Source organism: Nicotiana tomentosiformis, chromosome 7 (assembly GCF_000390325.3).
Source record: "Nicotiana tomentosiformis chromosome 7, ASM39032v3, whole genome shotgun sequence".
Classification (NCBI taxonomy): domain Eukaryota; kingdom Viridiplantae; phylum Streptophyta; class Magnoliopsida; order Solanales; family Solanaceae; genus Nicotiana; species Nicotiana tomentosiformis.
Window position 1 is genome coordinate 117938566 of NC_090818.1, and position 23941 is coordinate 117962506.

General features: G+C 37.0%; 1 protein-coding gene across 1 annotated transcript; it reads left to right on the forward strand.

The window, feature by feature from the left end:
- Positions 1 to 4159: 4159 nt before the first annotated feature.
- LOC104114080 (pectinesterase inhibitor-like) lies at positions 4160 to 5793 on the forward strand. The gene is made up of 5 exons (XM_009624439.3): positions 4160 to 4204; positions 4343 to 4382; positions 4471 to 4507; positions 5263 to 5658; positions 5769 to 5793. The coding sequence occupies exons 1-5, from the start codon at positions 4160 to 4162 to the stop codon at positions 5791 to 5793; spliced, it is 543 nt and encodes a 180-aa protein (XP_009622734.2).
- The last annotated feature ends 18148 nt before the right edge of the window (positions 5794 to 23941 follow it).

A 23941-nucleotide genomic window follows, 5' to 3' on the forward strand; every position in this document is an offset into this window, starting at 1 on the left:
TTTACTAGGTATATGCTAAGTAACTTGATAATATCTTCTCTTCACCTAATACTCCTTGATTAATTAGGCACACCACATTGTTTATCACACGACATGATTTCAATGCTATTAGGTTGAACTTAGAGAGGGCGTCCCGTTCAGTGTATAAGTCTTGTATCTCTTGCATTTTCAATTGAGCCTAGTACTTCAACAAAGTAATACTCTGCGTGCTACGCAATTTCATACATAAATATAAAAACCATGGAAAAAATCTCCTGAGAACTTATCCAATAAAGGAAAAGAAACAAAAAATGTTAATTTCAAAACATACTTAATTAGGAATCGTGACATACCTTCTAACGGCTTGTTTGGAAAGCCATCTTATAATTGAAATTAATTGTAATTGGATGTAATTACACAATATATCTATCTATATATATAAAGTTGGGAAAAAGAAAAGTGATGTGGCATATCTCTTAGACTGGGATTCTTATTTATCTTTTTTCTCAATTTTTTGCCTTTTTTTGTTTTTGTTTTTAATTTAATAAATTAGCCCAATAATGCATTTAGCTTTATACGTTACCTACTTTATTATGATCTTTAAACTACACTAATTGTAGGAATACTCATATTTATGTGTTATCTTAAAAGGTCCAATGGTCACCTTCTTAAAATACCACGATGGATTTGTAACGTTAATAAAAAGTTGAAACGGAAAGGATAATGATAGTAGAGAAAGGTAATGCAAAGCAGTACATGTTAATCAATATCGATTAAAATGGTATAAATGTTAGCCATGGGAACACACGATCTCAAGATAATTGAACGAACAATGTTTTTGCACGGATATATTAGTTCCAGATTGATCATTGTGAAAGGAGCCTAACAGCCTCAGGTAACGAATTCATCGGTATAACTTTTTGAAGATGTATATCACTTCCTAAATGATTTTTAAACAACAACCCAGTATAATTTCACTAATGGGTCTGGGGAGGGTAGTTTGTACGCAGACCTTACCCCTACCCTGGGGTAGAGAGCCTGTTTCCAAATGACCCACGGCATCCTTCCCTCCAAGAATTCCCCACCTTGCTCTTGGGGTGACTCGAACTCACAACCTCTTGGTTGAAAGTGGAGGGTGCTTACCATCAGAGCAACCCACCTTGTCTCCTAAATGATTTTTACAGCGAGCAAAATTTTGCTTATCATAATTAATGAATTTTACAAACTTTTATATTAAGAAAAAAAAAAAAGAATACTACATGTGTGGACTGAATCTCATTTTTCCAAGGAACTTAATGAATCGAAGATCAGAAGCACTCATGATCTCTGAAGATATCTATGAAGTCGCGTGACAGCGTGAGGATGGTGCCAAATGCTAAATGTTAGTTCTTTCTTCTACTCTTTTATTAGCTATAAAGAGTGTAAATATTTAAATTGTATGAGGAGTTATTGAGGAACACGAGTAAGTTTGTGGAATTTATTTTAGAGTAGAGAATAGATTCAGCTTGATGAGAAAAAGAATTGGTGGTTGGGGGAGACAAGTACAATAAATGGGAAAAGAAGAAGAAGAAGAAGAAATGGAAAGAAAAAGAAAAAACCTAAAAAATGAACAATAAACATAGAAAAAGAAAGGAATACTATATACGTTTTTTGTTTCTTTTTGTTTCACTTTTTGTTTGGGGTAACTTCTGCTAGTGGTATAAGGTTTTCAGGTAGTAAAATTAGTGTCTCTCACATTCATTGAACATTTTTATGTGAAGGTTATGTTCTTAATCAATTTGTGGTTTTATTTGTTAAGAATTAGAAGAAGTTTCAATGTTGATATACTAGGGCCATGACGCAGGAGAATCACTCGCCAATGCTAAATCTACGACAATGAAAAAGAAAAGCAAATATCAAAGACCGATTAGTAGAATCCGATATTGAGAGGGTGATTGCGGAGAACTACAATGCACAGCCAGTAAATTCGAACAAGCAATTTCACACTCATTTGCCAATAAGTCATGACTAAAATGCCCGTATTGAGTTTTCTTCAAAAATTATTAACGGGGCAACTTATGATTAATTTGTTGTAAAATATTATTTGGCTATGTTGTATAATGCTATTGAGATCGAAAATCTAATTTAGATCTAATTATGAATGCACAGATTTGTTTGAATTTATTTATTTGAATACTTTCTTGAAGTTAAAGAAATCTGCACCCAACACTTGGTTGTTTCTGTTTTTTTAGTACCTTTTTTCACTCTCTTTCTTTTGTCTATTTCCTTTCTTTACTCGATAAAATTTTATAGCAATGTTATTATATCAAGGGGAAGAGTCATGAAGAAGAAATGGTGTGGCACCTTTTGGATATAAAAATATATTATCACTTTGGAAAAACTTTTTAGTTGTTTTTTCTCCTCATTAAAGCCCAGTAATCTCTAAATATAATTATTAATTTTTATCTATCTTCCTGTATATAATTTTGGTATTTGAAGAGATCGATTATATGGCACATCTTTGGACTAGAAAACATATGTATCTTTTTTCTCATTTTCATTGTTTTTCCTCATCAATAAAGCTCAATACTCTGTAAATTCATCACATATAATTATTACTATTACAATTGTCAAAATATTAGTTAGGAATAACATTTAAACTGAACAAAATGCAGGAAAATTACGTTATAATTTTTTATATTCAAAAGAATCAAAATCCAATTATGAATTTATAAATATTAAAGAATTATTACATTAGTGAACTATTATTATGAACATCATTTCATGATAAGGAAGGGAATTTTGCAGGAGGATGTAGGTAAGCCCCAAACTCTCTAAATACAATTACTAATAAATATTAATAATGAATAATATTTAAATAGTGAAGGGAGGCTAGGGGATTTCATTACCTTTTTTTCCTTAATATAATGTTTTGGAACAAATTCTCTCACCAATGTGTCCTTGCTGCATAGATCTATGTTTGGTTAAAATTTCTAAACCTCCAAATTAAAGTAGCAATTTGGTTGACATTCCAAAAGTGTGGCTTACCTTTTGGACCGTTCTTTGTAATTTACGTTAAATAAATTTCAAATGCTAAAACTTATTTAAGCAGTGTATCAACGACATCTTAGCATAGGCGATTGAAGAGATTACAACCGCAGTGAGTTGATCAAGCTCTCTTCAAAGATAAAATATTATATTTGTGATAATAAACTTATAGAATTAGTAATCATATGCTTTTAAATAAAACTTTTATTTATTCTATCTCAATTAATTAAATTCCCAAAATATCATTTGTAAATTTACTATAACTGCACGAAGAGCGGATCAATTCATTAGTTTTGATATAATTAAAGAAGAATAGTTACACTTTTCTCACTTTCTCTTTCCAAAGTTGGTTGCCTCCTTTCCAGATGTTTATTACTTAGCACTATGCAAATCAATTCCTTCTTCCTTCGTCATTTTTTCTAATTTTATTTTTATTACAATATTACTTAGCACTTTGCAAATCCATTATTTTTTCTTTATCAATACTTTAACGATTGGTATGTTGGTGATGGTTACTTGTTATGCCGTTATACCTATTTCTTAGTGAGTTTCTATATTTTGAATATCTCTAATTAATATAAATATTTATTGTTAAAAAATTTCTTTCTAAATTCATATCTATATATTTGTAAATTTTAAAGTGCGAGAATCATGAATCTCATATTATAAATTGATAAAAAAAATTAAATTCATTATTGAATTTTTTATTAATTAGTTTAAGTTAAAATATAATTTATTTGGAAGATACCAATGCTTTACAATATTAGTTATCAATTTATAATTAGTTAATATATTTTTACAGATATATGTATTTAATAATTAATAATAAATAATATTTAAAATTTTTAATATACACATATAATTTTCATGCATTGCCCATATCCAGAAGATGAAAGTAGCAGAAATGAGGATGTTGAGATGGATATGCAGACACACGAGGTTGGATAAGATTAAGAATGAAGATATTCGGGCAAGGGTGGGTGTGGCTCCCATGGAAGACAAAGTACGAGAAGTAAGACTTAGTTGGTTCTGGCACGTGCAGAGGAGAAGCCTAGATGCCCCGGTTAGGAGGTGCGAGCAATTGGCTCTGACTAGTATGAGAAGAGGTAGAGGGCGGCCTAAAAAGTATTAGGAAGAGGTGATCAGGAAGGACATGGTGCGACTTCAGCTCACCGAGGACATGGCTCTTGATAGAAAGGTAAGAAGGGAGAGCATTAGGGCTGAAGGTTAGTAGGTTGTTGAGCGTTTTTCTACTATGTTCTGTGTGTAAGTCTAGTCGATCAGTGTCGTGTTTTAGTATGCTAGTGGTACAGGTTGTGCTCGTACTATTTTCTAGGACCGTCTCACTGCACTGATTATTGATATTGCTTTTTCAGGTATATTTTCTGACTCGTGGCTTGTTGGTACTATCTTTGTGGTTATGTTGTTGTTACTATTCTATTGTTGCATTTCATCTTCTTGTAGGGATTTATCGAAAACATCCTCTCTGCCCCCAGGATAGGTGAGACCCCACTTATGAGATTATACTGGATTGTTGTTGTTGTATTTTTAACACATTAAAACTTATTTACATGTTCATATGAAAATGTTTGATAATTAATTATTTTATTTTACAATAATTATATCTAACTATGTAATTACACATACACAATCACCCATAACACTAGAAATTACATTGTAATTATGTTGTAATAAACAAACAAGCTTATGTAATTACTAAGGTATATAATTAATACTACAGTAATTTCCAAACAGGTGCTAAAGATTACCTTGAAAGACATACGATAAATCGATAACACAAACAGAAACATCTCCAATTAAGAAAAAATTGGTGGACCTTAATTCAAAATTTTTCCTGTAATTAATCTGACTATTTTAACAATCAAATCAGACTATAATAGAAAATCAATTATAAATTGTACTCTTCTTGGAAAGAAATTAAAAAATAAATTAACAAACAAATCCACTAATAGAATATGGTTAAAGAAATTTAATTTTTGTAGATTGCAGCAATCACATATTCGACAAATTCAAGTCACATTAAAAAGAATCAACAGTATATATACATACATATATATATATATATATATATGTATGTATATATATATATATATATATATATATATATATATTGTATATATGTACACAAACAAACATGTTTCAATCATAAACATACAAAATGGCCTCATCTTCTCAATTCTCACTTCTAATCTTGTTCTTAAACCTATTTCTTTTGACTGGCTTTACATTTGCTAGAGGGATAAGCACAACAGATCTGATTCCAAGTGTTTGTAAAAAGACCATTAATCAAACATTTTGTTTAGAGATTTTGGGGTCAAATCCAGAAGCCAAAACAGCACATTTATTCACTCTTGAGAAAATAGCAATTAACTTGACAATTACCCAAGTTAATGCTACAAATGACAAGATTCAATCACTTTTATTGAAGGAAAAAGATCCTAAATTGAGAAATCTTTATGGGAATTGTTCAAGTAATTATGAAGATGCATTTGCTTTCCTAGACCAAGCAAATTTGTATTTGCAATCCAAGCAATTTTGGGAAGTGATATATTCTGCTAGAGATGCCTGTCAGGACATAACTTTTTGCGAACAATCCTTCAAAAAAGCTGCTTTGCATTTTCCTCTTTCAAAGTATAATCATGTTTTGAGCCTACTTTTTGATATTATTGTTGTTATCTCTAGTATGCTTTTAAAATAATTATAGAATTGTTATTTTAAGTTATGTATTTCTATTAATTTAGGTGTACTATTGAACTCTTATATTAATGTAATGTCCAAAGTTGTTTTTTAGTATGCAGTTGTTGAGAGATTGTTCACCTAAAATTAGGTCCAATATACCAATGGAAATTGCAAAAATACTTTTACCTCAATTATCTTTAGAGATTGTTCTCTCGACTTTGCACTACTAGAAATTCGGCAAAAACCGACCAAGAAAACCGACCAAAGTTGGTCGGTTTTTCAAAATTTTTTTTTTTTTTTCGAAACCGACCAACTTTGGTCGGTTTTCTTTGGTGCAAAAATGCGGGAAACTATTTTTGAGTCCCGCGAAATTTATGTTTCAAGAAACCGACCAACTTTGGTCGGTTTTTCAATTAATATAAATAAAAATTAATATTAAAAAAACCGACCAAAATTGGTCGGTTAATTCGGCGGGTCATTTAAAAAAACCGACCAACTTTGGTCGGTAATTTTACTTTTTAATAAAACCGACCAACTTTGGTCGGTTATTTTCGTGCGAAAATACAATTAAAGAGTATAAATCAAATAAAAGACAGTCTTAAAACAAAATGTACAAATGGTCTAGTGGTAGAATAGTATCCTGCCACAGTATAGACCCCAGTTCGATTCCCAGATGGTGAATTTTTTTTACATAATTAAAATACCGACCAACTTTGGTCGGAAAAAATCGATCAACTTTGGTCGGTTTTTTTTGCAATATTTTTTTTTTTGAATTTAATTGACCGACCAAACGGTAATTTTCGACCAACTTTGGTCGGTATTCCTTTCCGACCACAAAAATACCGTCCACACGTAAATGGTCGCGTTTTGGTCGATTTTTGGCCATTACCGACCAACGTTGGTCGGTTTTTTTGATCGATTTTTACCGAATTTCTAGTAGTGTTGCCCATAAAAGGTTGCGACTTGGCTTTTTGGTTTTGCTAATTCATAATCCCTTACCAGCGAGTCACATTGGACTAACATATTAGCAATCGAATTTGGAGCAGAAAATTATGTTGGGGGGGACATTTTTGAGACTCGTGTAAATTTGATATTTTGGAAAAAAATAGCCTCCAGCCAGAATTTTAGGAAGCGCTCTTGGTGATCGCTAAATTTCCATATGAAACATTCCGTCAATTACCATATTTTGTGGCAAATCCTCATGAAACATTCCGATGATTGATATATTTTGTGGCAAATCTTCATGATCACAAATATCATATAAAAATTCTGATGATTGCGAAGAGTGCTTCCCAAAATTTTGGCGGAAGCTATTTTCTCAAGACTTCTTTTACCGGAGTTAAAATTTAAACGATGGCACCAAATAATCCTATTTGTGCAAATCACCAATTTGGAGTATGCAAGTCATTCGTAGAAGATTTATGACCTCAAGGCTAGTTCAATCAAACCATCATGCCTCCTCTCTCTTCGTTCCCCCAAAACCCCAATCCGCCGCACCCCTTCCCTTCATTGTCCGCTGGTGACCACACCGGGGGTCGCCTCACTCTTCTTATTAATCCTATAGAACAGATTCCAACAACAACCAATTATGCCACGGCAATCGGAGGACACACAGTTGGTGGAACAAAAAAATTGATTCAACTGGAACCCAGTCCTTATGAATTTGCTGATGGTAAGGCTAGGGTGGTGTTCACAAAGGAAGAAGACGAATTGCTTGCAGAAAAGTGCCGTCTCACGGTAGTTGGAAGATTTCCACGAACTCACCCTCAAATTGATAAACTCAGAGATGAGTTCAAGCGACTTGTGCCGCTAAAAGGATCTTTCAAAATTGGTGTCAGGGACTGGAGACACATGTTTATTGATTTCACTGATGAGGAAGACTTTAAGAGATTCTATGGAAGGAGATCAATGCCAATTTGCGGCATGCTGATGCAAGCAGGACGTTGGACTCGTGACTTCAAGACTGATTTAAAATCTACATTGACACCGGTATGGGTGACGTTACCAGACCTCCCATGGAACTACCACGACTGACCGGCACTGGAGAGGATACTAGATCCTATTGGCATGCAACAAAATAATGATTTGCCTAAAGGACTAGTGAGAGAAGGAAAAATGAAAGAGAAGGTCCAAGAGGAGAATCAACAGAAAGAGGAATGGGTGGAGGTTACAAACTCCAAAAATAATTCTTCTACAAAGAATAGAAGAATTGATCAGGGGAAATGATCTCGTCCAATTTCACACCTCAATTCAAGATTATGAAAACGATCGATAAAATAATAATACCCAACAAGAGTCGGGGTCAAATTTCGCAGGGAGCTATAGATGAGAGTTAGTAGTATATGTCGTAGCGGGGGAATTTGAATATATAAATTTACTCTTTCGCAAAATTTGGTTGTTTTGAAGTCTAATTTAAACTACAATTGCAAAATGAGAAATAAAACTAGGAGATCATTTTTGTTGTTTTTCAAATGTTGTAAAAAGCCTAGGGCTATGACCTTCACCTAGGTATTTGCCTAATGGGATATAAACTTTAAAACTTATTATATTGGTCGAGGTATATTATAGCTATCAACACTCAATTACACACTCAATACCTCTCGATCAGAGAGTGATTTAGCCCAATTTGGCTTTCTCAAGTCCAAATGGGTATTGAACAAAACGGTTGATAAAAGTTCAAGTCGGGTTGTTACTATCTCTAGGTTCAACCCTTTAATTGGGCTTATCAATCTCTCAATTGATCCAATTTCTTGTTAGCCAAATTTTTTAGACTAAGTCTCTCTTTCTCAAGTAGAGACCAAGTCAAATAGGTATGAACTAATGTTTGCAACCATTGATTCCATAAATAAAAGCAAGAACAAGGCAAAATAATAAATATCCAACCATAAACAAGCATTAAATTAAACACCCATTAAGTTTACACACTAGGGTTGGGTCACAACCCTAGTGAAAATCTAGCTACTCATGCTTGAAATGGAAGAAATAGAAGAATAAATGATAATTAAACTCATATTGTTAATTAAAATGATAAAATTTATGTTCAAATAGCTCAAAATATGAAAAACTACTAAAAAGAGTAAAAGGAAACGTTTACTGTAGCAGTTGATGTCCAAAGTTAACCTAAAAATGTGAAACTTATCTATTTATACAGGACTGAAAATTTCAGAAAAAATGCCCTTTTGGAGGTTCTGCGGCTGCACAATTCCATGTACGGTCCGCACTTTTCTTTAGCTTGACAGGATTGGAAGTATGGGGTTGCATAATTCTGAACCGCGGCCGCAATGCACTCTTTTTGCGGTCCGCAGAATTGTAACTGCGGCCGTACCTTGCTCTTATGCGGTTCGCACAATTGTACCTACTGCCGCATAGTTCTTCTTCTGCGACCGCACAATTGTTGTGTGGTCCGCACTTCTGGGAGACTTGGAATGCATCTTCTCTGAACTTTGCTTCTGGCTCAGCTTTAGCGGCCGCACAATTCATGTGCGGATCGCACTTTGCACCAGTCTCTGATGAAAATTCCTTCATAACCTGCGGCCGCAGATGATATTCTGCGGTCCGCATAATTGAGCTTCTATGCCTTTTCTGTCCTTGAGTTCAGATTACTCCTTCTTGAGTTGGATTTCATCTCGGAAGTTCATCTTCCTATATTCCTGCAATTAAGCATATTTCATCAATTTTTGGGAAGACAATTAAACGCTTTTGGACTAAAATGAAAGCTAAAAGGCGCTAATATGTAGTCAAAATCCCTACTTAACAACTCCCCCAAACTTAAGCTTGTTCTTGTCTTCAAGCAAATAAAGTGGTTCCTACCTCTACAAGTTAAGAGCCATTCTAGCAAATCAAAGTGAGTCATTCACACATCAATGGGACCAACAATTACCCATACCACTTATGAATTATCGGCAAGGCAACAAGTTAAAATTTTAAGCACAAATAGTTCTAATGTGACACTTGAGCATCAAGAGTTGACTTTATTCATCAAGGAAGCTTGCTCTTTTATGTAGGTCATTATAGATCCCAAACTCCTCCTCCTTTACTCTTCGTTTGCCTATCTCACTTAAAAATTTAGCACTCAATCCAAAGATTTGCGAAAGGTTCACTCATCTCTCTCAAAAGAATGTTGCAAGTACGGCTTTAAGTACCATAGGCTTGCCCCATATGTAGATCATCACTAATGTAAGCTCACTTAGCTTGAAATCACGTAGGGCTTTTTTGGAATGCAATGAAAGGATTTTGGACTAAGGTTGGATATGCTATGATAGAACGGGTTCATCTTTCCTTAAGCACTCCATTTTCTTTTCTCGGCTCATGATTTGCCAACTCTTTGAGGCATTTTCTTTTCCTTATGGGAACTAGAGAGACTTAACATCACTCTTTCTTGATCATGATATTCAATTTCTCCCTCTTTAATTTCTCCATGCTTTGCATCATTACTTTTCTTTGAATCCCTTCAACCTTTCCACTTACTCACTTTCTTTTTGTATTTTTCTTTTTGTTCTTTCTTTTTCTTACCTTTCCTTCTCATCATTTCTTTTCTCCTTTTATGCCTTGATACCTCTTTCATGCTCCTCGTCTCTCCCCCAAACTTATAATTTTAGCCAATTATTTTACAAGAGTGTTAAGGAAAGCTCGGGTGCCAAAGGAGGGTCACATTAAAACGGGTAAAGGTTTGTAACATGGTTATCAAATGAGAAAGGTTTTAGGCTCAAATGGGTTGACTAGGGATAACAACATTGGTGGGCAATGAAAAACTTCAAGCGGGTCAAGGAGAGCCTACAATCACTTCTCAAGCCAAGTAAAACTTAAAATTTCGCGTAGAAACACATTCGGGGCAAGTTCTAGACCATTAGCACGGGTACTTGGACTTACAATAATAATATATCACCTCTCACACAACTGGATTGTTAAAGAGGATAGAGTCGAGGGCCCACAATGATCATATTCAAGATTAAAAATCACTATGGTTCAATTAAACCACTCGATGATTGTCTAAATTAATACAAGAGTCACAAGGTCACTAACTAAAGCTATTTCTTTCCAAAAACAAACCTTGTTTTTAACCCTAAGCACGTAGTTAAGTGTGTTGGAACCAAGTGAAGCATGTTTGACTCTTCGAGTATGACTCAATTAGGTCTTTTTATTTATTACTACTACTATTATTACCTAAACACCAAAAACGGACTCAATCCCTTAAGAAGGTTGTCACGCCATCCATCATTGGGAAGAGTCACCCGGTTCACATAAAAACTACCTTTGAAAAGAACCGTGGCATTAAGAAAACCAAAGGCTTATTATCCACTAAAACATAGAAAGAAGCTACTAATTCAAAAAGAAAACAAACATAATGATAAAGAAGCTATAAAGCAAAAGAAAAACTATTGAAAGCGTAATAAATATACATAATGAGAGATAAGAGAGAATATATACATAATGAGAAAGAAGAAGAAAATAGTAATAAGTTAATTACAGGCCATATGTCTTAAAGTCATCAACATACAGAATCATCAAAATATGTCAAAGATACTCCCCCCCCCCCCCCGAATAAAAATAAGCATTGTCCCAATGCTTAACAAGATAAGAATAAAAGAAGGGTGAGAGTGAAGAAAACTCCCTATGGCTCTGTGGCCATCTCAGTGTCCCCAGCAGTGGCACCGACCTTAGCCTCATCTAATTGGATCTCATCATCCTCAAGTCTGGGAGTGGCTGGGTTGGTGAACATCTAGCATACTGCCTTGGCAGTGTCAGCAGTAATGTCTGGCTCCTCAGACTGGCTAGCTTGTGTTGTAGGATCTGGGTCTATCAGCATATCAAATGGAATCTCTCCGGCTGCTGCAATCTTGGTAACCTGTCATCAGAGCTTTTCCACTAACTTCTTGGAGGCCTGGGACTTCCGCATCTTCTTCACTTCCTTTCCCAGCTCTTCTATCACTAACCCATGCTGCACTAGAGTGGCCACTATTGTCTTCTCATTTTCTAGAAGCTTTTTTAAGGTTTCTTCAACTCTAGGGGGAATCTAGAGTGCTAGAATAGATTACTGTGCTACAACATGACCGAATATGTTAGACAGCTTTGCAGTAGCAGTCTGCATCCAATTATTGAGGCTCATCAGTGTCTGAGAGACTCGCAGCACAGAGAGTGAAGCAGAGGGCATAGGCATCGATTTCAAATCCGAAATGGAAGGCACTGAGGCTGAAGATGGAGGCATGGCAGTTGCACTGGCTAAAGGCTCTGCTGAAGTGGATGGCATATCGGCTGTCTCTGCAGCTACCACTGATGGCTCGTCAGACTGCCTACGGTAGCAGTTGGCTGACCCTTTATCTTCGGGTTGTGTGCATCCATCAGAGAATACCATGAGAAGGGCTTCTTAGCCCTAACCTTTGTGTCAAAATCTCTAGACTCTACCCGTGCATGCGTAAGGTACTCAGTGATGGTGTTGGGATACAGGTAGGAGGTATCATCTTGCTTGGAGACCAATGACATATTGGCCGATATCACGACACCCATATTGATCGGGTACCCGGACATAATAGAGGCGAATAGAACTGTCCGTGGAATAGGAAGGTTGGTTTCATTCTAGCACGGGTCTAGTCTGCTGCATACGAAGGTCTGCCATCCCTTCACCTCGAAGTTTAGGGTGTTCCACTGAATAGGAACCCCTGCAGTGATCCATGGTGGTGGTGGCCCCGGGGCTGCAAGAAGCTCAGCTAGCCATGGGCGAGCTACATCACCCATCGCTAGCTTTTCAAAGTACTGTCCAGGCTCCACATCCTCAAACCCCAAATAGGAGTTCAGCGTATGCTGGTCAAATCTCACTTTCAGATTCCTTACTTTTGTCATTTTGGTCCCTTTCTTGATGTGCGCCACATTGGCGTAGAACTCCCGGACCAAATACTCCTTGGCATCCACAATAGTCTGGGTGAACCACATCCACCCCTTCCACTCTCGGAACTGCCTCAATACTGCTGGATTATACTTGTCAAGATCTTTGAGTTGGAACTGTCGCTCAAGAGTGAGCGATCTCACAGGCCACCACCCACGGAAGCTGGTGAAGGCAGCTAGACTTACAAAATGGTCTTCCTAGACCTCTTTCTTTTTCGACCTCTCAAGGCCGGCAACTGTCGTATCACCCCCTCGTCCATCATCCAGAATATCGTCAACAGTAGCAGCTGGTGCCTCAGGGACAGGTGTAGAAGAGGGCTCTGAAGCCTGACTAGCACTCTCTGAACCCTCGGAGGTGCTATGTGAGGAGGAAGGCTCGTCCCGAAGTTAATACCTTCCATGTGGCTGTGATTGGAGAGCAGGCTGCTCTTGCACTGAGTCTCCCCCTGATGCTTCTCGAGATGGGGCATATGAACTAGATTCGGATAGCTCTAGATTTCTTCCTCTGCCGGCTGTAGCTTTCTTGGTGATTATCTTTTGGAGGGCGAGGGGTAAAGTGCTTTTGCCTCGACCTCTGGAAGGTTCACCCCTCCCCTTTGAAGTATCACCGCGACCTCGAGATCTAACCATTTTCTGTAACAAGCAACAACAACAGTCATTTGTAGTTCAATTTCAAACAAACAGTAAATACACAGTTTAGAACATGCTGGCACGGTGGGAAAGTGCGGTCCGCACAATTACAAGTGTGGCCACAGATTCAGCCTTACTTATAATACCCTAGTCTTAACTTCTGCAGACCGTAGAATTTCAAGTGCGGCCACAGATTCAGCCTTACTTACAGTACCCTAGTCTTAACTTCTGCACATCGCATAATTTCTTGTGCGGTCGCAAATTTTAAACCAAAATCGATCAGACTCTTAAGGTTTACATAATTTTGCACAAATTTGACATGGTATGAACATTTAAGCATGAAAAATAAATCATCCATTCCCCATAGAGTAATTATCAGTTAACCCAACACAGTTTAAACCCCACATGGTAGTAAAATTGAAATTTATTGACAAATGGCCTAAAACTGCCTAAAAATTATAAATTAAACTAAAAATTGAAATATTCTATGAGTAATTGAAGCATACCAGATAAGAGGCAATGCAGATGAGTAATCACAGATATGGATTTAGTGTGGCAGTAGATTGAACAGACGATTTCAAAGTTTTAGAGTTTAGAGTGCTCAAAGAGGAAAAAAATGTACAGTAGCCCTAAGGTTACTATTTATACTTGTACGGTCAGAACTGAGGGAAAAGGGAGGAGTGCGGCCGCAGAATTCCTTTTACGGTCCGCACTCTGTTATCTGGGGGCTCAAATTCCCTTGCTGATTTGCGGTACGAAAATTTATGGTGCGGCCGTAGATATTTGGTGCGGGCCGCATATTTTGTTGTGTGGCGAACTTTGGACATTTCTCTGACAGACCAAACTTCAGAGAGTTTGCAATTTTCCATCTTAATTTGTGCTGCCGCAGTTCCCTTTTGCTGTAGCACCCACAATTGTGCGGTCCACACTTTTTTCACACTTAGCCAATTTTTTCTGAGCACAGTTCCTGTAAAGCACACTCATTCCTGCAATACACTTCAAATCTAGTTAGCATAAAAATAACACCTATCTATAAAAGAAGAAAAGAAAAAGAAAAAGAAACATGGGTTGCCTCCCAAGAAGCGCCTGATTTAACGTTGCGGCACGACGCAGATTATCATCACTTCAAATGATTAACTGCCACCACGTCACCATCATCAACTTATCCCAAATAATACTTTACCCAGTGACCATTGACTCAGAATACCTCATCATTTTTGTTCTTACACTCCAATGTACCAAAAGGTGTCACGCCCACAATTTCAAAGGGACCACTCAATTTAGATTTCAACTTTCCGGGAAACATCTTCAATCGTGAGTTGAACAACAAAACAAGATCACCCACCTTGAACTCCTTGTTTAAGATATATTTGTCATGAAGGTACTTCATCTTCTCTTTGAACAAGGATGAACTTGCATAAGCATGGTATCAGAACTCATCCAATTCATTCAAATGTGTAACCCACAAATTAGCGGCTGCATCCCAATCAAGATTCAACTTCTTTAACTACATGGCTTTGTGCTCAAGTTCCATCGGAAGAAGACAAGCTTTTCCAAACACCAATCGGTATGGACACATCCCGATAGGAGTTTTGAAAGTATTCTGATAAGCCCATAGTGTATCATTAAGCTTCTTTGACCAATCCGCCCGGTTAGCATTCACTGTTTTGGACAAGATACTCTTTATCTCTCTGTTGGAGACTTCCACGTGACCTCTAGCTTGTGGATGATAGGAAGTCGTAACTTAATGAGTGACACCATACTTGCTAAGAAAAGTGGCTAAAGCTTTATTGCAAAAATGCGACCCCCTTCGCTTATAATAGCCCGCGGAGTACCAAATCTTATGAAAATATTCTTCTTCAGGAACGTCACCATACTTCTCGCTTCATTGTTGGGTAGAGCAATGGATTCAACCCATTTAGACACATAATCGACTGCGACCAAGATGTAGGTGTTTCCACAAGAACTCACAAAAGGACCCATGAATTCAAGACCCCACACATCAAAGATATCAATTTCCAAAATTATAGTGAGAGGCATTTCATTCTTCTTCGAGATTCCACCGGCCCATTGGCATTCATCACATCTTTTCACCATATCACTTGCATCTTTGTAAAAAGTGGGCCAATAAAAACTGCAACTTAGCACTTTGGCCTCCGTTCTTGCTCCGCCATGGTGACCACCATAAGGCGAAGAATGGCAAGCATCAAGAATAACATTTTGCTCTTTGTATTGTAAACATCTTCTAATTACCCCATCCGTAGAAATCCGGAAAAGGTATGGCTCGTCCCAATAATAATCTTGACAATCTCGTTTGAGCTTCTTCCTTTGATTTGAAGAGAACTCATCTGGGATGATGCCACACACGAGGAAGTTTGCTAGATCCGCAAATCATGGCACCTCCTTCATTGAGATAGCTAAGAGTTGCTCATCGGGGAAGGAATCATTGATTTCAAGACCATCATGCGGCCTTCCCTTCTCCTCCAAATGAGACAAGTGGCCCGCCACTTGATTTTCACTCACTTTTAGATCTTGGATGTCAATATCAAACTCTTGCAACAATATCACCCATCTCATCAACCGAGCTTTGAAATCTTTCTTGCTCATAAGATAGCAAAGTGCTGCATGATCCGTATGAACAATAACCTTTACATCCATCAAGTATGGGCGGAACTTCTCAAATACAAACACAATGGCAAGGAGCTCTTTCTCTGTAACGGTGTAATTGACTTGGGCATCATTCATGGTCTTACTAGCATAGTAGACCGGATGAAAAATCTTATTGATACATTTCCCCAAAACTGCTCCAACCGCAACATCACTAGCATCGCACATGAGCTCAAAAGGAATACTCCAATTAGGAGCGGTGATAATGGGAGTTATTGTCAACTTGAACTTTAGCATTTCAAAAGCTCTCATGCAATAATAATTGAAGTGAAACTTAGCATATTTCTCTAAGATCTTGCACAATGGGTTCACCACTTTAGAAAAATCCTTTATGAAGCGCCGATAGAACCCGCGTGACCCAAGAAACTTCTCACGCCTTTCACTAAAGTTGGAAGGAGAAGTTTAGAAATTACCTCTATCTTCTCCTTGTTGACCTCTATGCCATTCTTTAAAATTTTGTGGCCAAGGACAATGCATTTCTCGACCATGAAATGACATTTCTCTCAATTTAGCACCAAGTTCGTTTCTTCACACCTTATCAATACTTTATCCAAATTTTCCAAGAAATCATCAAAGGAATCCCCGACTACCGAGAAATCATCCATGAAGACTTCAAGGTAGTCTTATACCATATCCGTAAAGATCGCCATCATACACTGTTGAAAAGTCGTCGGTGCATTGCATAAGCCAAATAGCATCTGCTTGAAAGCGAAAGTGACATAGGGACAAGTGAAAGTTTTTTTATCTTGATATTCTGGGGCTATAAGGATTTGGTTGTAGCCCAAATATCCATCTACAAAGCAATAGAAAGTATGGTCGGCCAACCTATCAAGCATTTGGTCAAGGAAGGAGAGTGGAAAATGGTCTTTTCTTGTGACTTTATTTAGCTTTCGATAGTCCATACACACTCTCCACCCGGTCACTGTTCTTGTAGGAACCAACTCGTTCTTGTCATTGGTGACCACTGTTATGCCCCCTTTTTCGGGACACATTGCACCAAAGAAGTCCACGAACTATCAGAAATAGGGTAGACTACCCCAGCATCCAACCATTTGATAATCTCCTTTTTGACCACGTCTTGCATGGCTTCGTTGAGTCTCTTTTGATGTTCAATGGAGGATTTGTCATCTTCCTCCAAGTTAATCTTGTGCATGTAAAATGCAGGGCTTATTCCCCGAATATCCGCCAAAGTCCACCCAATAGATTTCTTCCTCTTATGGAGCACCGCCAATGTAGAGTCAACCTGCACGTTAGTCAAGCAAGAGGAAAGAATAATGAGTAAAGTAGAACAAGGGCCAAGGAATTCATACCTGAGATGTGGAGGCAATAGCTTCAACTCCAAGATCGGAGGCTCTTCAATTAAAGGCTTTGTAGGAGGAGTATTCTCAAGATCCAAGGAACGTTTCCGGGGTGCATAGTTGTACAACTCCATTCCTAGCAAATAATTAACACATTCCATGAAGTCATCCATCTCGTCATCATCAAAATTGAGCAAGACGGCCTCCAAGTTGGTGATGAATACTTTGGCAGTCTATGAAGATATCTCTGGTCAACTGATAAACAAGACTAAGAGTTGTTTCTTACTAGCTCCAGATGCTTTAGGAAGGAAGGGTATTAGATTGGCCAGATGAACTGGAATGAAGCATTAAAAATTTCCAATTAAATACCTTGGTTGTCCGTTATTTGTGGGTAGGCAAAAAATCATGTATTACTCAGAAATGATCAGTAAGGAAACTAGCAGGATTAGAGGCTGTCACTCCAAACTACTCTCTCCAGGGGGGAGGCCATATTGATCAGGCATATTCTTCTTGCTCTTCCCGTGTATTAGATTTCAACATTACAACCTCCAAAAGGTGTTCTAGTTCAGATTGAGAAGTTATTAGCAAAATTCTTTTGGAGCTCCGAAGATGGGTCAGATAGACACCATTGGATTGCCTGGTCTAAGTTATGTTATCTGTACGAAGAAGGGGGGGCAACTTCAGAAGGCTACATGATACATCCAAAGATGTTTCTGCCAAAACATGGTGGAAACTAAGAACTGGGTATTCTTTATGGAAGGAGTTTATGTTGGCCAAATACTACAGCAGACACCACCCAGTGATAAAGAAAGTAGGTAAAGGGGCGTCACATAGCTAGAAGCAATTATGCAAAATAAAAGACAAAGTGGAAGAGCACCTGATATGGTTAGTCGGGAAAGGTGAGATTTCATTTTGGTATAATAATTGGACAGCAAAGGGACCACTATGTAGTCATCTGGATGAAGGGGTGAGACCTAAAGACATCAAGTTGAAGGAAGTACTCATTAATGGTGGCTGGCATGAAGGAACTGCCGGGACACTATGGCCAAACTCACTCAGAAATGCATTGCAAAATATTATAGTTGAGTTGGACACTAAAAAGCCCAATAGACCAATATGGACACCTGATAGTAGAGGACAATTCTCAGTATCATCGGCCTGAAAAATATTTAGATAGAGAAGAAGCATATCTGCGATAGACATAAGGATATGGCATAATCAGTCCCTTTCAAGATGGCCTTTCTCACTTGGTGAGCAGTACATAATCGATTACCTACGGATGATAGAGTCTTGATGATTGGGATTGTATTAATTCCTAAGTGCTACTGATGTAGGACACCATCATCTGAGACCATAGAGCATTTATTTTGCGCAGGCACATTTGCATTAACAATCTGGTCTATTTTCTGTGCACCTTTTGGCATTAATTGCAGGAACACTCAACTGATACAGCTACTATATTCGTGGTGGAACCTGAGAACTATGAATACAGTAGCATCGTTCATTACCAAAGTGCTACCATAAATCATAATATGGGAATTATGGAGGTCCAGACGTGCCAGCAAATATGCTATTGTAGTATATTTGTCATAGTAGCATCGTTCATTACCAAGGTGCTGCCACAAATCATAATATGAAAATTATGGAGGTCCGGATGTGCCGGCAAATATGGAGCAGAGCTCCCTTCTATCCAAAGATTTGTAGTGTTGATTGATTCCAATCTTTCTGGCATAGTAAAGCAAAGGTTTGGATAGCTGCAGATGGAGTCAACATGGGAAAAGTTGCAAGATATCATTGATCAACTAATTAACTTCAGAATGGTCAAGATATTGAGATGGTCTAGACCCCCATGCCATTTTATAAACTAAACAGTGATGGAAGTTTCATGGAAGGGTCGTGTGGTGCAGGAGGGGTGATTAGAGATCATTGCGGAAATTTTACAATGGCATACTCCTTTTATATGGGTAAAGGCACTAGTAACTGGGCAGAAGGATAGACCATGCTCATTGGATTACAACTGTGCACAACAAAAGGAATTGATAATATTGGGATTGAAAAAGATTCGAAAGTATTAGTGTCAGCCGTCAATGAAGAATCAAATTCGCCATGGAGGCTACTTCAAACGGCTGAGAAAATTAAACAAATGCTGAAGGAACGAGGGGTAAAAGCTAGACATTGCTACAGAGAAGCTAACAAAGTCGCAGACAAGTTAGCAGTGCTCAGCCGCATTCACAAGCAACAAACAATCTTCTATGACTTTGCTGGATTACCAAGGGAAATAAGAGGGTTACTTCAACTGGATAAGTTGGAAGTGGCTTCATTTAGAATTAGGCAGATGAAAGCATCAGAAATTCACTTTGAGCCACCATGATGTATGTTAGTAGCTAGTAACTGCAGTATGAATCTGTTAGAGCTTCTTTGACAAACATCCATAAAGCTTGAACACAAGTTCTCAACTACTAAGAAGGGTTAGGTCTTATGCCCCCCCCCCCCCCCCCAAGTGTACTCTCTGGCAATTTTACACGAAGGAATGCAATAGTACCGTTTAATTTTTTTTTTAAAAAGGCTAGTTTAATTTGTACCATATGAATTATCCAAACGTCGCTTAATGTTGATCGTTTAGTTCAAGGGATTAGGTTGATTATTCCGATATAAATTTGAAATTAAACTTATTACGTGTTTGATTGGAAGCCTTAGCTAAAATTGGTATTATTTTTATACCAAATTATTGATATAAACTATCCCATATAGATCTCGAAATTCTATAAATTTTTGAAATATTCACAAAAAGATCAAAAATATCAAATATTGTCTTTCTCAAAGCCACCAAAGAGATTTATAGACGTTTTCCCTTTTATGGAGATCAAATACATCCCAAAGAAATCTATATCATCCTACATTCGAAAAATACGTTGCTTAAGCTCTCGAATCATAGAAACAAGCTGCTTAAGCCCTCGAATCACGACGAAAAATTCAGGGAGAATAATCAAGGGAACAAACAAAATTGTATTCACAAAGATTCATCAATAGAATTATTTTTCTTTAATTCTTATTATAATCAAGGATTATAATCTTGAGATATCCTACTTAATTTCTCGAAACTTGAACTTGTCCACATATGATACCATAGGGCGTCAATTTTGTCCGTAAAAGTATAATGCACATAACCTAAATTGAGCGGTTCGATCAAGGTCAAAATTTCGCAATATGTCCATTTGAAAGTCAAAATTTGTTCAATGACTTTTTCTTGCCTTCCACTAAAAATAAGACATGAAATTTGGTAAGCAGTTACATTAATTTGTTAAGCTTCCAAATAAACTGATTACAACAGTCAACTTTAGACATTCAAAATTCCAGATAATATTCCTAAAATAGCAAAATCATTAAGATTTTACTACTTTTTCACACTATAAATAAAGAGAAAATTACCTTTCACGATCACTTCAAAACTGATAACATACAAAACCCCTAATTTCCCAATTATGAATACTACTTTGTTCTTCAATTTGTTTCTTTTGAGTTGCCTTTTACTTGTAACTCCAAGTAAAAGTAATAATATCTCAAATATTTGTGACAAAACCCAATATCCAAATTTTTGCACACATCAACATTAGGATCAGTTCCTAGTGCCAAAAAAGCAACAACTACAGAGCTTGAGCTAATAACACTAAACTTGACAGCAGCTAGTGTTATGGCCACAAACAACAAGATTCAAGCACTGTTATCAGAAACCATAGACCCAAATTTACAAACTCTTTTGACTCGGTGATGATATGACTATAAAGATGCTTTAATTAATTTGGAACAAGCTACAAATTAATTGAATGACAAGAAATTTATTGAACTTGCTTTCACAGCAGGATGTATTTCTAATGATGGTATTACATGTGAGAGTTCCTTTCAAAAAGGGGGTGTTAATTCCCCACTTACACAAGAAAATAATGAGTTGAGTTCTTTTGCCAATATCATTCAAGTTATTGCCCATATTCTTGCTGGTGGTGCTTTGTAACAAAGTGAAAAATTGATTAGAATAATATATCAATTTTATTGAATATCATTTTAATTTGAGCGGGGCATTTTTCTCGTTACTGTTCCAATATTCAGACGGACGAATGCTACTAGGAGATTGCAGATAGACTAGCTGAAGATAGAAGAGCGAACGGTTAAATTAATCGAATAGCTAGTCCACGAACGAGGTAGCTTATGTTTTTTTTTCATCCTCACTATCTGGTTTATGAAGGGAATGTTGGAGCAATAGTAAAGTTGTCTCCGTTTGACCTATAGATCACCGATTCGAGCCGTGAAATCAGCCACTGATACTTGCAGTAGGGTAGACTGCCTACATCACACTTTCTTGGAGTACAACCTTTCCCCGGACTCGACGTAAATGCGGAATACTTCGTGCACCGGGCTTTCCTTTATTTTCTACTATCTGGTATATAGTCGAATCTGGAGAATCTGAACTTCTCGCATTCTTCTTTTTGGTAAGTTGTTATGATTCGTCAAACATATGGTGTGCATGAACTTAATGAGAAAACGACCTTAATGCACCTTAGTATCATGTAGTTCCTTTCATCTTAATACATCTTAATGCACCTTAGTATTTCCTTTCAAGCAATGCATATGCTCCTATTTATGTAGTTCATATCAACGATTCAAACTCACATTAACAACATCATAGAACCTCAATTGAATACCAAATTCTCATTTTCTTCTCAAGTTATGACACTAAACTCAAACTCTTGATTCTTAAGTTTTTATTAAATTATTGGGCTTAAATCATGATTTCTATCCGCAACCATGTCTCAAAAGCATATCTAAACATTAAATATGAAGTTGGAATGATATTTTCCCCCCTTAGAAGAAAATCCTAACTTTTGAAAAATATCATATTCCACTTTGAGCAAGTCATTTTTATACTTCTTTTGGACAAATTTCTATAATTTTTCTTAGGTTCATTTTTCACGCCAAAGTGATTTAATTAGCTAATTATTCTACATAAGAAGCGCTTGCAGATACGAGTTTGAGGAATGAGGTATTTTCAAATGAGTGCGAAATGTATCTGACTGGTATACTTTGGGCATACTACAAGTGTTTAATCAGAACAAGGCTTAATTAAGGTGTCTAAATGAAAAATCGCGACAACTTTAGGTATTTTTCTATGTATTCAACGTCTTAAAAAAATTAGTATATGCTTAGAAGCTATAAAAAGACATAACCCGAAACTAACCAAATAAATCGAAAAATCAAAACCCGTTTTTAGTTCGGTCGATCTTTTTGGTTTTTCGGATTTATACTCACCCCTTATTCTCTAGATCTCTTACAATGTTTTTAAAAAATATTTTTGAATGACTTTTTCTGCCTTTTGTTAAAAATAAGACATGACCAAACTAACAGATGATCCCAGTAATACTTAATCTTTAAGTAAATAATTATCTTTTGAAAAACAAAAATGACTCTTTAATCACATTTTATTATTAAAATCATTTTGGTAAGTGGTTATGTTAATATATAAATATCCAATTAAACTGATTACGACAATAAAACTCAATCATATAAAATCCGCAGATCCTTGAATATTATTCCTAGTTAAAAGGAATTGAATATTCTTCCTAAAACATCTGATTTCATCACTCTTTCACACTATAAAAAATCAAAGAAGTTAACCAAAAAAATCACTCCAAAAATAAAGAAAAACACAATTATGTTATAAAATAAAGACGGTAAAGTAAATAAATCGAAAACAAGTATAGAGGGAGATTGATATTTTTATTCAACTTCAAACTGATGTACATAATGAACTGAAATCTCCTCTATTTATAGAAGAAAGGAAGTTGCCGTGTAAGTTGCTACTGCAAGCTGCTGTGTAAGCTGCTATTGTAACGACCCAACCGGTCGTTTTGAGCATTTGCACTTCGCTCGATAGTTTACGGGCATGAGTAACTCAGTATAATGCATTATGACTTATGTGAACCGTCGGTTTGATTTTCAGATTATTCGGAATCGAATTGGAAGAATGGATTTCATTGTCGAAGCTTTAAATTGGGAGAGTTGACAAAGTTTGACTTTTTGTGAATTTGAGCCCGGGACAGAGTTTTGATGATTCCGTTAGCTCCATTAGGTGATTTTGGACTTAGGAACGCGTCCGGATTGTGATTCGGAGGTCCGTAGTGGAATTTGGCTTGAAATGACGAAAGTTGAATTTTTGAGAAGTTTGACCGGGGGGTTGACTTTTTGATATCGGGGTCGGAATCCGATTTTAGAAATTGAAATAGGTCCGTAATGTGAAATGTGACATTCTGGATTGATTTGCTATGTTTCGGCACGAGTTATTGAATTTTAAAGTTCAAAGTTCATAGATTTTGATTTGAGGTGCGATTCATCGTTTCGATATGGTTATATATGATTTGAGGCCTCAAGTAGGTCTGTGTTATGTTATTGGACTTGTTTGTATATTCGGACGGGGTCCCGAGTGGCCTGGATGAGTTTTGGACGAGGTTCAGGTCATTTTCAATTCATGTGCAAAGCTGAAGGCTGCTGGTTCTAGTATGATCGCACCCGTGGTTGGTTTGCGCAGGTACGATGGCCGCAGATGCGAGATGAGAGCTGGATGAGGAAGACCGCAGAAGCGGAGATTTGGGCGCATATGCGATGCCGCATGTGCGGCAGCTCGAGCGCAGGTGTGGAGTTGGAGGGTGTCAGCAGAGGTCGCAGGTGAGATGGGATTTTCGCACCTGCGATTGCGCCGATACGGGCAGGGA

Coding starts and splice junctions, on each gene's coding strand:
- LOC104114080 (XM_009624439.3), top strand. CDS start 4,160: ATGGTGCGACTTCAGCTCACCGAGGACATGGCTCTTGATAGAAAG. Junction 4,205..4,342: donor ACATGGCTCTTGATAGAAAG/GTAAGAAGGGAG, acceptor ACTATTTTCTAG/GACCGTCTCACTGCACTGAT. Junction 4,383..4,470: donor TATTGATATTGCTTTTTCAG/GTATATTTTCTG, acceptor ATCTTCTTGTAG/GGATTTATCGAAAACATCCT.